At 50.3% G+C, this 16,800-nt stretch overlaps 1 protein-coding gene across 1 annotated transcript in view; it reads left to right on the top strand.

Moving 5' to 3' along the window:
- FMN2 (formin 2) overlaps window positions 1-16,800 on the top strand; it is a 160,054-nt gene that overhangs the window by 10,726 nt on the left and 132,528 nt on the right. Inside the window, 1 exon segment of the mRNA XM_080650940.1 lies at window positions 8,064-8,230. Coding sequence (XP_080507066.1) covers window positions 8,064-8,230 — 167 coding nt within the window.

Below are 16,800 nucleotides of genomic sequence, written 5' to 3'. Positions count from 1 at the left end.
CACACACACACACACACACACACACACACACACACTAGAGGCCCGTTGCATGGGATTTGTGCACTGGTGGGGGGGCGTGGCCTGAGGGAATCTGTCCACTGTGAGAGCACTGCTCATCCCAGTCAACTGAGCGGCTGTGGACCTGCCCTCTGAGCTGCTGCTCCTGCTGTGGGAGCGCACTGACCACCGGGGGCAGCTCCTGCGTTGAGCGTCTGCCCCCTGGTGGTCAGTGTGTCTCATAGCGACTGGTCGACCGGTCGTTCTGGTTGTTCCGCCGCTGGGCTTTTATTATATAGGCTATATTGATTTCAGAGAGAGGAAGGGACAGGGAGAGGGAGACAGAAACATTAATGGTGCCGAAACTGGTGTGGCTCAGTGGATAGAGCGTCAGCCTGCGGACTGAAAGGTCCCAGGTTTGATTCCGGTCAAGGTCATGTACCTTGGTTGCGGGCACATCCCCAGTGGGGGGTGTGCAGGAGGCAGCTGATCGATGTTTCTCTCTCATCGATGTTTCTGACTCTCTATCCCTCTCCCTTCCTCTCTGTAAAAAATCAATAAAATATATTAAAAAAAAAAAAAGAAACATTAATGGTGAGGGAGAATTGGCTGCCTCCTGCATGCCCCCTACCGGGGATCGGGCCCTCAACCCGGACATGTGCCCTGACCTGGAATCGAACCCCAAACCTTTTGGTGCACAGGATGATACTGCAACCAAGTGAGCCACCTTGGCCAGGGCATCATCCATTCTTCTATGGGCCAAATCCACAAAGATCTCTTCTGTGCCTGCTGTGTGCCAGTCACTCCAGTAGGCACTGGACCTCTTGTGCTCTCCCGGCAGGCAGCCAGTACGCCACATCTCTTGTACAAGAGCGTCCCATCCTCATTGTCCTCATGCTATGCTGTGCTATTCCTTATTAAAGCCAGGGAGCCTGTTTTCTCCATGATGATGTCCTCGGGTGGATCTAGGACAGGGGTGGGCAAACTTTTTGACTCGAGGGCCACCGTGGGTTCTTAAACTGGACCGGAGGGCCGGAACAAAAGCATGGATGGAGTGTTTGTGTGAACTAATATAAATTCAAAGTGAAGGAGCGGAGGGGAGAGCAAGAGAACCGGATAGAACAGCCGGATCCGGCCCACTGGCCGTAGTTTGCCCAAGGCTGATCTAGGACATCCTCTGGCAAACGATAGACTCCTAAGGGCTTTGTTACATCTTGTCTTTGCTGCTTCTCCCCTCCACCCCCAACTCCACTAAGGATGTTGGATTAAGATAGCGAGTTCTAAACAGACTGCATTCTAAGAGCGTCCCTTCTTGAGCCTTGGTCATTGTAACTGGATTGTTAGCGGCCACAGAGCGCGGGCCACGTGGTCTGTTCCTTTTATATCTTAATACGGGATGTTGGTCAGAAGCTGTTCCCAGGCTTACTGGCCACTCAGAAGTGGAGGCCCCCGGAATGACAATGAGGGGAGCAGAGTGTGCGTCCGGGTTTGGCAGATCCCAGACCCTGTTCAGTCCTCGGTGAGCCTCTGAAGCTGTGATGGTAAATCCTTGCTCGGCTTCACAAAGCTGAGAGGACATGTGGAAACGGCTTTCCTTTTTCTTTTTTTAATGTATTTTTATTGATTTAGAGAGGAAGGAAGAGGCAGAGAGAGATAGAAACATCCATGATGAGAGCGAATCATGGATCGGCTGCTTCCTGCACGCCCCCCACTGGGGATCGAGCTGGCAACCTGGACATGTGTCCTGACCGGGAATTGAACCGTGACCTCCTGGTTCATAGATCAATGCTCAACCATTGATCCATGCTGGCCGGCATAGCTTTCCTTTTATAGTTCTGTCCAAATAAAAGGTTTTCTAGTGTTCAGAGTATCGCTGCTCACCTGCCCAGCAGAAGCCCAGGGCAGGGACGGACGAGTGTACTTCTTCCTTCGGCAGAGGGTCAACGCGTTTGCTGTGATGGTGAACAGTCCCCTTACCATGTTCTCCTGGCCCGTGTTTCTGGGTGTACCTGGCCCTGTGGTTTTTGCTTAGCAATGCAAAGGAGTATTTTATTTTATTTATTTATTTTTTGGAATATATTTTATTGATTTTTCACAGAGAGGAAGGGAGAGGGATAGAGAGTTAGAAACATCGATGAGAGAGAAACATGGATCAGCTGCCTCCTGCACGCCTCCTACTGGGGATGTGCCCGCAACCCAGGTACATGCCCTTGACCGGAATTGAACCTGGGACCTTTCAGTCCGCAGGCTGACGCTCTATCCACTGAGCCAAACCGGTTAGGGTGCCAAGGAGTATTTTAGATAGTCTATGAAGGCAAAGCTGACTCTGCACACAAAGGTAATACTCTTCATTAACCAGGGTATGTAAATGTATGTGGGGGAGGGAATTGGTGCAGAAATAATAGAATATTCATGATTAGTAAGTTCCCTGACTCTCATTGGATGAATCTTATTATTTACATGAATTTAATACACTTAGTAAAAACAATGAAGGCTTTTTTTAAAAAACAACAACAATACACTAGAGGTTAGGAATTTTAGGATGCAGAGCTTCAAATACTGTATTACCTTATTGATATATTTAAAATCCATTGAATATAAAAAAATAACTTGCTGGCTGAAGATATTTCAATCGGTGTTCCCTTGCTTATTTTACAGGTTTTCAAATGCTTTTAAAAATCATACTTTTTCGAATGATTTTAGATTATGGATACGTTTTTCTGATTTTATTGTTTACTTATGATTTCCTCCCTTCAAGTTGAGCCAAACTTTTATTATCCCATTTACAAGTACCGAGCCTTTGAGCTATACCTTGATAAAAATAATAATAAAAATGGGTAGCATTTATGGGGCACTGTGTTAAACCCACGTCAACCCATAATTGTTGGTGCCAATTCGACGCCAACAGGCATCTCCAATTTGGGGTTCAGTGAAGGAGACTTTACTCAGTGCAGACAGCTCAGTTGTGACGCATTAAGGCTGAGAGTGGCCTTGGGCACAGTGGCACTGGGGCCAGGCAAACCAGTTTTCAGTCTTTGGAGGAAAGGGAACATGCACTCCCTGAGCCACAGGGGACCTGACTTATATACACAGAACGCTCCACCCCTGGTCCATGATTGGTCCATCCTCATGCAAATGAGGACTCCAAATCCTCACAGTTTGATTGGTCCAAAAGGCATTGTCCTGACTGGTCAGAATGGAGCCACTCTGATTGGTGTTGATGCGGATAGGGATACAGCTGGGCAGCTCTGATTGGATGGGGAAAGCCTTGGTCCTATTGGTTGAAATACAATTCCAGGAAGTCCTTTATAAGGGCTGGCTCAGGTGGCAGGAACGCAGTCCAGGCAGGCAGTTCGGTGCAGGCATCTCTCTGAAGTGGCTTGTGTGGGAGTCTCTGCTTTTTAATATTGAGCCCAGGTAGCCACCAGGAGCCCTTCTCATTCGGTATCTTTTTTTCCCCCCTCAGGGTTCACATTATAAGATTATTACACTTAATTCTCATCACACCCCTAAGAGGTAATGAGTATCCCACTTATTGAAGAGAATACTGAGACCTAAGAGAGGTTGACTGACTTGTCCATGGCCATAGATAGAAGAATTTCCAAACCTGTAGAGAATTTTATGAAAGTTTTTTTGAGCCAAACATGATATGTCTGGTAGCAAGATCTCAACAGACTGAGAAAACACTTCTTAGAATAGCACTTCACAGCTTCTTCTTTTTTTTTTTTGGTATTTAGATTGGAGGGAATGTAAAGAAGATTATATGAAGGTAGGAAAAAGCGAGACTGGGATTGTACTACAGGGCCATTTTGGCCCCCTTAAGCTGATACCATTTTTAGGTAAACCTCTCCATTTCTGTAGGTACTTGCATGTTAAAGGTCCCTAGGAATCGCACTCTGACTGTTGAGGGGTTAGTCAAACTTGGAGGTGTTATGCGTGGGGGGCCCTCTGTGTCCCCACCTGTTCCTGGTGGAAGTGGAGTTCTTGAGGTGCCGTGGGGGAAGGAATTTTCTGAGCCCCACCCCCCCCACCACGGAAGGATGAGGTATCGAGGAAAGCTTTTATTTCCGTGAAATCAAACCCCTGGGTTTCTAAGGTCCCCTTACCTCCATCTGGCTGTGGAAACAGTCCAGCCTTGTCTCCAGCCGGGCTAAACCAGAGCCACATGGCTACGGAGGTGCGCGCGTGCGTGTGGGTCATGGAGCAAGCGAGAAACAGGAGGGCAAGAACAAATAAGCAAGAGAGAAAGAATCCCTTGGCTCAGGGTTATAACCAGGAGCTTAGCCCATGAGCCCTTCAGGATGTCATGTGCTTGCCATGGCTCCACCCCGCTAGGCAATTATTTATTTTTATTTTTTTAATAAGTTTTATTATTTAATTCAGCAAACTCCAAAGTTTTTTTTTTTTAAATATATTTTATTGATTTTTTACAGAGAGGAAGAGAGAGGGATAGAGAGTTAGAAACATCGATGAGAGAGAAACATCCATCAGCTGCCTCCTGCACACCTCCTACTGGGGATGTGCCCGCAACCAAGGTGCATGCCCTTGACCGGAATCGAACCCGGGACCTTTCAGTCCGCAGGCCGACGCTCTATCTACTGAGCCAAACCGGTTTCGGCATCTAGGCAGTTATTTCTGCTCCCAGGTTAGACTGACAGACAAGTACCTTCTCCACGTCACCCCAACTTCACCGTGCAGGCACCCACCTCCCTTCCCGCAGTGATTTGCAGGGAATGGACTCGTCGTTTGCTGGGGAGCGTGAAACGGTGGGTTCCTGGTAAAGCTCCCCAAATGACCATGCCCACCACGTCTGGCCTCCCCTTCGCTCTCCTCCTGTTTGAATATTAGCCAGCTAATTATGATACTGGCGGAGGCACGGTCACCTGTTAATTTTAATTTTCCTTTCGAGCCATCCTTGTAAAGGAGCTGAACGTAAAAGCAGCCACCTAAGAACAGCTCACACACAGTCAGGAGTTGCTACCCAAGGCAGGTAAGTTTCCTGGAATCCAGGTGTATCCAATGAGGAGCCGGGAGCCAGTGGCATGCAGTGGGCCCCTGGGGGTACCCAGCAGGGAATCTGCGTCCGCCATGGGCCAGCGTGGGCTTCTGTTGAGTCCTGCCGACCACGCCAAGTACGTGTCTGTGTGCAACTGTCCAAAGCTCGAGAGGTTTTTATAAAAACTTATTTGAGTCAAACAGAGGATACTTCTGGAAGCAAGATCTCAACACATGGAGGTGGAATGCTTCCAAGAAACCACTCTTTGCAGCTTCTTGTAAGCATTTGGAACTGGGGGGCTGGGGGGAAGGTAAGGAAGATCACAGGAAGGTGGGAGAGAGCAAGGCATGGATGGGATGACAGGATCCTTATGATTCTGTGCTCTCTCGAGGGGTGGTCACTCTGGAGAAGAAGCCGGGGTCGGCAATCGAGGTCACTCATTAGAAGTGGAGGTCTGAAAAGGCGCATTGCAAAAGCGTGCTCGCCTAGATGCACAAAAGTAATGGACAAGGTTTGCTCAAGGCCAAGGTGTAAGCCTTTTCCTGAAGACATCCTGTGTCTGGGGTGTGACTGCCTTGGACGACCTGCTCAGTTAAGAATCCACGATCACATCCCCCTGTGAGGTTACTCTTCGTAGAACTCCTTTTCTGTCCACACGTTCCATGAGGAGGAGACAGACCAGCGACACATACGTGCAAGGGCTGAGCTCTCTGAAGAAGGAAGGGGCATGATGGGAAAAAGAGCAGTTGGGAGGCCCCGGAGGAGGGATTCAGAGGTATTTACTTAGCACAGAACTGAAGTCCCAGCGGGTTATAGTTCCCGTTCTTCCACATCTATAATAATAAAAGCATAATATGCTAATGAGACTGGACGTCCTTCCGGACGACCTTCTGGACGAAGCCGGGGCTGTGAGGGCCGAGGCAGCCTGAGATATGAAGGCCTATTCTTGCACGAATTTCGTGCATCGGGCCTCTAGTTGCTCCATAATCCCTTTAGAAAAATTCTGGCTTGAAACATATCTACTCATGAGCTCCCACACACGCACACCCATGCACATACATGGAAAGAGCCTGTCTCCCTTATTTTTGGTTATGCACAATACCTGAGTCATAGAAAAGCACTAATTAGCTCTAGGGATGTGTAAAATGGGTCTACTGTAATAATAACTGATCACTTGAGAATTAAGGGATGAGGTTTCCTAGGTGCTTGGTTCCAATTAGGTTGAGGCAAGCTTAAGTTCTGTAGGGAAAAAAGATCCTTTATCCCCCCCTCCTCCCCCCATCTTGGGAGGCCAAAGAATGTTCTTTAGTGACTTACAGGAATGGAGAAAACAGCGGTCTCTTGCCCTGCTTCGTCATGCCACAGATCCAAGGGAGATTTTAAATTAGTTGTTTGTTTTTTTTTCACAAACAAAAATAGGAAGAGACACGAACATTGCATTACCAGTGTCTTGACAGAACTATTTATTATACATCTGAAATTTAGTTGTTGTAACTAAAATATAGACCTGGGCCTGGTTCTGTGTAGCTCTAAGCTAAGGATGCCTTTAAAAAAAAAAAAAATATATATATATATATTGATTGATTGATTTCAGAGAGGAAGGGAGAGGGAGAGAGAGATAGAAACATCAATGATGAGAGAGAATCATTGATCAGATGCCTCTTGCATGCCCAGCATTGGGGATCGAGCCCACAACCCAGGCATGTGCCCTGACCGGGAGTCGAACCGTGACCTCCTGGTTCCTAGGTTGACGCTCAACCGCTGAGCCACGCCGGCCGGACTAAGAATACTTCTTACACGTTCCAAGTTGTTAAACACAAAACAGAATGTGTAACAGATTTTAAGATTTTTACGTGGCCTTCGAAGCCCACGTTACCTACCATCTGGCCTTTTCCGGAAAGTTGGCTGGACCCTGGTAGCGGGTGAATGGGTCTTTGTCACAGGGTCACATGGCATTCGTTCAGAAACCCTGAAAATCCTTATCGAGGCTTCTCATGTGCAGGGGGCCAGGTGTGCGGGATGCTTGCTGGCCGTCAGAGGGTTTAGGTGTTAGTAAGGGGTGAGGAACATTAAGCAAACTGCACAGATAATTAACTAAAACAAGGAAGTGCGCCAAGGAGCTCTGAAGGGTCCCACAGGAGTGTGGGAGGAGGTCTCTGAAGGCTGTTCTGGTTTTGATAAGTGGTTTTAATCCAAATTTGAAGAATGACTTCCCTGCCCGGCCCGTGTGACTCAGTGGTTAAGCATCGACCTAGGAACCAGGAGGTCTTGGTTCGATTCCCTGTCAGGGCACGTGCCCAGGTTGCGGGCTCAATCCCCAGGGTGGGGCGTGCAGGAGGCAGCTGATCCATGATTCTCTCTCATCATGGATGTTTCTCTCTCTCTCTCCCTCTCCCTTTCTCTCTGAAATCAATGAAAAAAAAAGCTTGAGCTATAATCTATACTAATAAAAGCCTTGGGGGTGATCAGGCCAGCCGGGGAGGGCAGTTGGGGGTGATCAGGCCTGCAGGGGAGCAGTTAGGCGTCAATCAGGCCTGCAGGGGAGCAGTTAGGGGGTGATGAGGCTGGCAGGCAGAAACGGTTAGGGGCAATCTGGCAAGCAGGAAGGCGAGCGGTTAGGAGCCAGCGGTCCCAGATTGTGAGAGGGCAGTCAGACATCCCCTGAAGGGTCCAAGATTGGAGAGGGTGCAGGCTGGGCTGAGGGACCCCGCACGAATTTCGTGCACTGGGCCACTAGTTCATGATAATAACGTTTACCCTTAAAAAAAAAAAAGGCTGGCCTTCTTGAGATGGGAGAAGATGCAGGCCCACGACGTGGCCCAGCCTCTTTGGGGGGGGGGGGGCAGGAGGCATTTGGGGGGGTGGGAGGGGAAACCAGAGCTGCCCTTTCCCACGTGGTAACCCAGGCCTCAGACTGCGTTCTGCGAGTTTGGGAGGCTGCTCTCTGCCACGTCCGTAGCCTTGGCAACCGTGTTGCTCCCTGGCTGTGTTTACCGTCCCCTGTCCCCTGGGGGGGCTCCGAGGCAGGTGACCCGTCAGTGCTCCCTCTCACCGCCCTGTGTCCTCGCAGGGCGGACTCTGTTGGAGAAGCTGTTCACCCAGCAGGAGAACGGCCCCCCCGAAGAGGCAGAGAAGTTCTGCTCCCGGATCATCGCCATGGGCCTCCTCCTCCCTTTCAGCAACTGCTTCCGGGAGCCGTGTCACCAGAACGCCCCGTCGAGTTCAGCTCCGTTTGATGTAAGTAGACGTCCCTCCCTCCCTCCCTCCCTCCCGTTCAGGAGGCAGATTGCTGTCGAGGTAGCAGCTGTGATGTGGGTCTGCCCATCACCCTGTAATGATAACCTCCGTGTGGTACCGCCTTCCTCCCCCAGCCTCTCACCAGCTCAGTGTGTCTCTGTCCATGTGTCCTTTCTCACTAGGGTATCCTTTTTACATTTAATTTAATTTTTAAAATATATTTCTGTTGATTTCAAAGAGGAAAGGAGAGAGAGAGAGAGAGAGAGAGAGAGAGAGAGAGAGAGAGAAACATCAATGATGAGAATCCTTGATGGGCTGCCTCCTGCACACCCCCTAATGGGGATCGAGCCCGCAACTGGGGCATGTGCCCCTGATCAGAATCGAACAGGGGGACCCTTCAGTCTGCAGGCCAATGCTCTATCCATGGAGCCACACCAGCTAGGGCAGGGTATCCTTTTTAACATTTTATTTTTCCATTACAGTTTGCATTCAAGATGATTTTGTATTAGTTTCAAGGGTACCACCTAGGGGTTAGAGTCCAGGGGTGGGCAAACTTTTTGACTCGAGGGCCACCATGGGTTCTTAAACTGGACCGGAGGGCCGGAACAAAAGCATGGATGGAGTGTTTGTGTGAACTAATATAAATTCAAAGTAAAGGAGCGGAAGGGAGAGCAAGAGAACCCTCCGCTCTTTCGGCTCCGCGGGCCAGATAGAACAGCCGAACGGGCCGGATCCGGCCCGCGGGCCGTAGTTTGCCCACGGCTGGGTTAGACAGTCATACACTTTTACTTCCGGTACCCACCTGGCCCCACGTTGTTGCCTGTGCTAGTATTCCCTGTGCTGTTCTTTATTCACATCCCGAGACTGTTCTGTAACTACCAATTTGTACTCCCCCCCCCCCACAATTTGTCCTTAAAAATTACTATTATTTGTAATCCTCACCTGAAGATATGTTCTTATTGGTTTTAGAGAGAGAGAGAGGAAGAGAGAGGGAGAGAGAGAAACATCCATCGGTGGCTTCCTTGCATGTGCCCCACCTGGAGATCAAACCCACACCCTGAGTATATGCCCTGACCAGGAATTGGATTCATCCACGACCCTTTGGTGCATGAGATGATGCTCCAACCCACTGAGAAACACTGTCCAGAACTTAATTTGGACTTCTTTTTTTGGTTCATCCTCACCGAGGATATTTTTAGAGAGAGTGGAAGAGACACACACACACACACACACACACACAGACACACACACACACACATCATTTGGTTCGCACGTGCCCGGACTGGGTCGGGGAATTGAGCCCTTGACTCTTGGATGCATCGGCTAACACTGTACCACGGAGCCACACCGCCCAGGGCCCGCTTTGTACTTCTCAACCCCTTCACCTTATACACCCAGCCCTCCAAGTCCCCTCCCCGCTGGCAGCTCTCGGTCCGTTTCTGTTTTGTTTGCTCATTTATTCTGCTCTTTAGATCCCACAGAGAAGTGAAATCATACGCCATTGGCTCTTCTCTCTCCGACTTCTTCCACTTAGCGTAATAGCTGCTAGGTCCATCCCTGCTGTCGCAGAGGTAAAAGGTTTTTAGAGTCTTCTTAAGTGTATTTGCCCAGCCTCCCTTCCTTAGCAGGTGGCCACTCTTGACCGGTAGCTAGCCGGCTTTCATCGATAGGTCTGATGTTGCTGGTCGTGGACATGCCTGCAGAAGCAGCTCCGTGGGGCCAGAGTCTAGTTCCCAGTGGGCACAGGTCTCCGTGGCCCCTGCGATGCCATCTTACTGCGTTCATTACTCATCTGCGTACAAAGTATTGACGTGACGCAGTGTTGCCTGCTCCCTACCCCCCCCCCCCCAGCTGCCAGTCGCCAAGAGTGAATGCTGTGGCACAGTCATTCACAAGGCCTATTCATAATTCATGACGGGTATCAGTGTAGTTGGGTTGGATTAGCGTTTTCCAGCCGGAGTGTTGCTAATCTTTCTCAGGTGTGTGGTACATGTACCGCATTGGTTGTGATGAGTACATGGTACATGGGTTTATCATAAGAACAGTCAGGGTCTGGTTAGCTCTGTGCAGAGTTGCTCGCGAGGCAGAGTGCTGATCCGGGCGGGATAGTCCCATTGCTTCCGTCCCTACCCCCTACTCTTACTGACTTCTTCCCTGTATGTGCTTTACATATATACATATATGTCTGTATATTTAAATATATATATGGTGTGATGGCCACATCAGTCAGGTTTATTTATCTTTATACTATTCTTAGTTAAAAGGGGGCATTTTTAATCCAATTTTATTTTTAGTTATAAAATAGACTTATTTCATAAAGAATATAATAAGTGGATGCGTATCAAGGTGTTGCATCTTGCCCTGCTGGCGTGGTTCAGTGGTTGAGCATCAGCCAATGAACCAGGAGGTCATGGTGTGATTCCGGATTGGGGCACATGCTGGGGTTGCTGGCTCGATCCCCAGTGAGGGGTGTGCAGGAGGCAGCTGATCCATGGTTCTCTCTCATCATTGATGTTTCTGTTTCTCTCTCCCTCTCCCTTCCTCTTTGAAATCACTGCTGTTCCATCTAATTAGCATATTAGCTCTTTATTATATAGGATGTTTTAAAAACTCTCATTTCTTTGGATTCCATCACATTTTTATTTCTACAATATATAGTAATTTGTCCCAGGTTTCCACTCAGGGAATGGCTGTGTGATTGAGTCCCAAAGTAATCGGTAGCCAAGTTTTCATACATAGGGGTGTAAGCATGTGTGTTTTGAGATTATTTTATTTTCCAATCGAACATGTGACCTAGTAAATTTCTCAAATGTGCTACCTTTTTTGCATATTTTATTTCAGAAGACAAAGCAGGCGATTTCCTACCCATTGTTCTGAATTCAAGAGGATTGTTGCAAAAGTAGTGGGGTTCTCATTGTTATTCTCCCACCACAGAGTGTTCTGAGCTTAGAAGAAATGCTACTGGTGCTTTTGTGGACTTTAGAATCATTCCCAACCATAAAGTTAATTGACATTTAGAGAAATTGGTTTTCCAAAGGCACATTTTTTTTAAGGCAGTCACACTTTTCAAGGCCATGACATGACGTTCTTCTTCGGGGTATGTTTTGGCTTTCAGAATGGGTATTTTGCATCACCCACTTGGCACACAGTGTTGGGGTGACTCAGAATTCACTTTCAACCCCTGTGATGGACTTTCATTAAAATGGGTGCCTCCGCCCAACTTTCCTCGCCATGATTTTTCTTACCCGTCTCCTGAATATGCGTTGCATATTAATTAGTTCTGTTGATGTGACTCGAATTTCCTGCGGCCTTCCTTGTCTCTTCCCAAGAGCCAGGAGAAGTGTAGAATTGTGACTCCCTGGCAAAGTGGAGGTACCTTGGACCAAGAAAACATCACCCAACCAGGAGCTTAGGGGGTTATATCTTTCTCCCAATTTTTACAGCACTTTGAAAACCTGAATGATTTATTCTTTTTTTTTTATTTTTTGTAAATGTATTTTTATTGATTTCAGAGAGGAAGGGAGAAGGAGAGAGAGAGAAACATCAATGATGAGAGAGAATCACTGATCAGCTGCCTCCTGCACGCCCCACACTGGGGATGGAGCCCCCAACCTGGGCATGTGCCCTGACCGGGAATCAAACTGTGACCTCCTGGTTCATAGGTCGATCCTCAACCACTGAGCCATGCCGGCCGGGCTGCCACTGGAGGATGTAAGTGGGGGAGTACAGTGTGATCAGAACCATGATTCAGAGAGAGAGCATTTGGGGGTGCGTGGAGTATATAGACTGGGGCTGTTCTGTGGGGATGGCTTGGATGCTGGAAGATTCTGAGGAAGAGTACAATAATGCAGGAAGGGAAGTGAAAAAGGGGGATTCTACTGATACCTGGGTTAGTGGTTGGCAAACGCCAGCAAACATTGGGCTCACCTGCACTGGCTCCGCCCCCGAGTTTCCGGTTCCGCGGGTCTCAGGTGAAGCTGATGCTGCGGGACCAGGACCACACTTGGAGAAGCACTGCTTTGGGAGATGGGAGTGAACCGACTCGGGGAGTTGATGGATGCGTATGGAGGTGAGGGCGAGGGCAGACGCAAGGACAGGCCCGGGTTTCCGGCTTGCGTGATGGGTGGAGGGGATGTGGCTCACTGTGTATAAAACAGGAGGAGCAGGTGGAGAGGACGGTCCAGTGTAGGCCTTACTGGGTCTGAGAAGGCACTGGTCACCTGCATCCAGGGGTTGGGGGGAGAGACTGAGGACCTCAGCGTGTGGGTGACACCTGAGGCCACTGGGTGCCTGTGGAGTGAGGAGCAAGAAGTGCCAGCCGTGCAGATGGACATTTAGGGGAGAGTGAGCGGGGTGTGTGTGTGTGTGTGTGTGTGTGTGTGTGTGTGTGTGGCTTCAAGGAGACAGATCAAGATTGGTTAAAGAGGTAGAACAGAAGAAAAGATGAAAAAAGTGACATGTCAAGGGTTGTCAAGAGATGTCAAGTAAGATGAAGACCGAAGAGTAGTCATTGAATTGACCCACAGTCATTGTGGATAACCTGGTAGAGGGGGAGTCGAGTGGGTGCCGTGGGCACTGTCTGAATGGAAGGGCGATGGGGTTGGTGAGGAGATGTAGGGTTCTGTCCTAAGCGCTTTCCAAATACGAATTCATCTTCTCGTCATGACACCAGTACAGGTGGGATTCGCCCAGAGGTTTTGCGTCAGAAACAAGAAACAGAGGGTGGGTTCTTGTGTGGAAGGAAAGCTCATTTCTGCTTCTGTTTTCCTTGTCTCTGTCTCCGTTTGTTAAAACACGTGGAGGTGCGGATGGAGGGACTTAGTCGAGAAGGAGATGTTGAACGTTGGGGCGAGAAAGGCGAATTCAGACTGCTCTGCCCTGAGAAAGTGGGAAGGGATGGGGTGCTAGCCCAGGTGGGGGGATTGGCCTGGGACAGGAGTAGGGACACCTGGGTGATCACTAACGTGGGGGGGAGGGTCCAGAGAGATGGGGGCGGGCTCTTTCAGGTGCATGCTGGGAAGGTGAGGCAGTGCTGCTGGCCGCCGCCGCCTCGGTGAATCGGGAGGTGTCACCTGCTGCACTGGGTGAGTTAGGGGTACGCGAGGCCGGGTGTTTAAAAAGTAGGCGATGTTTCATTTGGCACCACAAGAACGGGACTGAGAGCCGAATGGAATGACGGAGGGCTGCTGAGGAGGCCAGCGATGTGGAAGGTCATGGCTCTGTCCCAGCACTAAGGATGGCGAAGGTAAAACTTTGCACTGATCTTAGATTGGCATTTTTGCCCAGGTGGATACATTTTTTTAAAATTGATTTTAGAAAGGAAGGGACAGGGAGAGAGAGATAGAAACATCAATGTTGAGAATCATGGATTGGTTGGCTCCTGCACACCCTCCACTGGGGATGGAGCCTGCAACCTGGGCATGTGCCATGACCGGGAATTGAACCGTGACCTCCTGGTTCATAGGCTGATGCTCAACCACGGAGCCACGCCAGCTGGCCAGGTGGGTGCATCATGATGGTTAGTGAGGGTTAGAGTTGAGGATGTTGGTGTGGGAGGGAAGGGAAGAGTGGGCTATACAGGCGTCCTCAAACCACGGCCCGCGGGCCACATGCGGCCCGCCGAGGACATGTGTCCGGCCCGCCGGGTGCCGCTGCCTGTCCTGCTTAGCAGCCGACGCGTCCCGGGCCCGCAGTGCGCATAGGAATTTGTTCATAGTTTTTTTTTTTAAACTATAGTCCGGCCCTCCCACAGTCTGAGGGACAGTGAACTGGCCCCGTTTAAAAAGCTTGAGGACCCCTGAGTTAGAAGATAAGACCGGAGCAGGTGGGTGATAGAAAGGAGGGGAGGGAGGGCTTGCAAGTCTGGAGGAGGAGAAGGTCGGGAGAGGATGCCGACATGTATTTTTTGACAGGGAAAGTGGGTTTTGGTGCTGAAATGGTTGAGCGTGTAGCCAGGTGAGGGGACTGCTGCCTGAGGTAAGGTGAAGGCCAGATCGCTTTCTGATGTGACAGCGGAGCCTCGGAGAGGGTAACCTGCCCTGTCAGATGGTTCTGTGCGCCCTGGCCCAGGTGGCTCAGTTGGTTGAGCATCTTCCTATGAACGGAGAGGTTGCTGGTTTGATTCCTCGTCAGGGCACATGCCTGGGTTGCAGGCTCGGTCCCCAGAAGGGGGCATGCGGGAGGCAGCCGATCGAGGTTTCTCTCTCTCCCTCTTCCTTCCTCTCTCTCTCTCTCAAAATAAAAATAAGTAAATAAAAATATTTAACTATATTTCTATTGATTTCAGAGAGGAAGGGAGAGGGAGAGAGAGCTAGAACCCTCAGGGATGAGAGGGAATCATGGATTGGCCGCCTCCTGCACGCCCCCTACTGGAGATCGAGCCCGCCACCCGGGCATGTGCCCCTGACCAGGGATCAAACCTGGGACCCTTCCGTCCAAAGGCCGGCGCTCTATCCACTGAGCCACACCGGCCAGGGCAATAAATAAAAATCTTTAAAACATAGTTTTGTAAGCAGCCGGCGAGGGATTCAAACCCCAGGAGGCCGATTCCAGAGCCCGTGCCTTTTCTTCGCTCTCTCACTGAGTCCTGTTGGTGCCAAGGCGTGGCCAGACGCCCCGGCCTTGTTCTCTTGCTGTCTGCCGTCACTGCTGAGAATCGGGGATCGGCTGCCTCCTGCACGCCCCCCACTGGGGATGGAGCCCGCCACCCAGGCCTGTGCCCTGACCGGGAACCGAACCGCGACCTCCTGGCTCCTAGGTCGTCAGCCGCCTTCATCCGGAGTCGGGGCTAATGCGGTGGCCTCCTTAGCAGCCTGGGGGGTCATGTGCCACCTGTCGCAGATGGGTGACTCTTAGGGCAGCACCCAAGCGTCACGCACGGCCCAGGAGGCCCTCGGCTGGCTACCTGCTGGCCAAGTGTGTGTGGCTTCACCTCCCGTTTCTCTCTCCCCGATGATTTTGCTACCGGGGGAGCTCTCCAGAATTCTAACGAATTCGTGGGCTCCAGTGTCAGCGTCGGATGGACTGGGTGTGAGGTCGGACTCTGGGTGTAGGGATATTTGATCCGCGAGGTTGGGGCAGCCTGGCTGCAGGGAACGTGTCCTGTGAGTGCTAGTTGTGGCTTCGACGTGGAAGCTGCCCTTGGCCCTCTTCTGGAGCTCCAAGGAAGTCCTGCCTTTGAATTCTCCAGGGTTTTTATAGCTCAGCTGCTCTGCTAGAACCAAGCTTAATGATGGAATGTTTTCCATAGGGTGCTCATTAGCCTTTGGTTCACTATTTTGTGTGATTGGGAAACTTCTATGGGAGGGGGGGGGAGGGGGAGAGGGGGAGAGGGAGAGGGAGAGAGAGGGGGGAGGGGAAGAGGGAGAGGGAGGGAGAGAGGGAGGGAGGGAGAGAGGGAGGGAGGGAGGGGGAGAGGGAAGGAGAGAGGGAGGGAGGGAGTAGGAGAGAGGGAGAGTAGGAGAGAGGGAAGAAGGGAGGGAGGGAGGGAGGGAGAGCAGGAGAGAGGGAGAGTAGGAGAGAGGGAAGAAGGGAGGGAGGGAGGGAGGGAGGGGGAGAGGGAAGGAGAGAGGGAGGGAGGGAGTAGGAGAGAGGGAGAGTAGGAGAGAGGGAAGAAGGGAGGGAGGGAGGGAGGGAGAGCAGGAGAGAGGGAGAGTAGGAGAGAGGGAAGAAGGGAGGGAGGGAGGGAGGGAGGGGGAGAGGGAAGGAGAGAGGGAGGGAGGGAGTAGGAGAGAGGGAGAGTAGGAGAGAGGGAAGAAGGGAGGGAGGGAGGGAGGGAGAGCAGGAGAGAGGGAGAGTAGGAGAGAGGGAAGAAGGGAGGGAGGGAGGGAGGGAGAGCAGGAGAGAGGGAGAGTAGGAGAGAGGGAAGAAGGGAGGGAGGGAGGGAGGGAGAGGGAGAGAGGGAGAGGGGGAGTGGGGGAGAGGGAAAGAGGGAGAGAGGGAGAGAGGGAGGGAGGGAGAGGGGGAGAGGGAGAGAGGAAGGGTGGGAGGGAGGGAGAGAGAGAGAGAGAGAGAGAGGAATTTGGTCCAGGTTAGTTAACAGAATCTTCAGTGGGGCTAATGCTACCTTCCTTTAATTTCTTACAGGAACGCTCTCTCTCTGTTTAACTCTTTCATTGTTCTTGTTTGGAAAAAAAAACCTGAGAGATATAAAATGCAGATATTCAGACCTGGAAATGTAAGCGAATAAAACCTTATCCTGAAAAACATCAAATTTAATCCTATATGATACTGGCTGTAACTCCCGGCAAAAATCGCCAGGGATTGTTCTTCCTTTTGCTTCTTCCTTCATATACGTATAAGAATGTTCTTTTGAAATGTACTTTCGAAGTACAAGGGGTTGTGGGACATTGACGTTACGGAATGTTAAGACAGAATAAAATCAAAGTTTACAATAACCCTATAGAAAAACTAAAAAGTTTTTTCAATAACCTTGTCTGTAGGGTATGCATTATAGATTCAGGAGTTACTATGAATGCACCTATGGATGTAGATAAAATTATCTCTGTGGGTTCATTTTTACAGATACTTTAACATCTACTCTTGCCATATATGCCAGGTAGTTCTGAATT

The sequence above is a fragment of the Plecotus auritus genome, assembly GCF_963455305.1.
Source record: "Plecotus auritus genome assembly, chromosome: 14".
Classification (NCBI taxonomy): domain Eukaryota; kingdom Metazoa; phylum Chordata; class Mammalia; order Chiroptera; family Vespertilionidae; genus Plecotus; species Plecotus auritus.
Note: the sequence above shows the minus strand (reverse complement) of the source record. Positions and strands in the feature narration are given on the sequence as shown.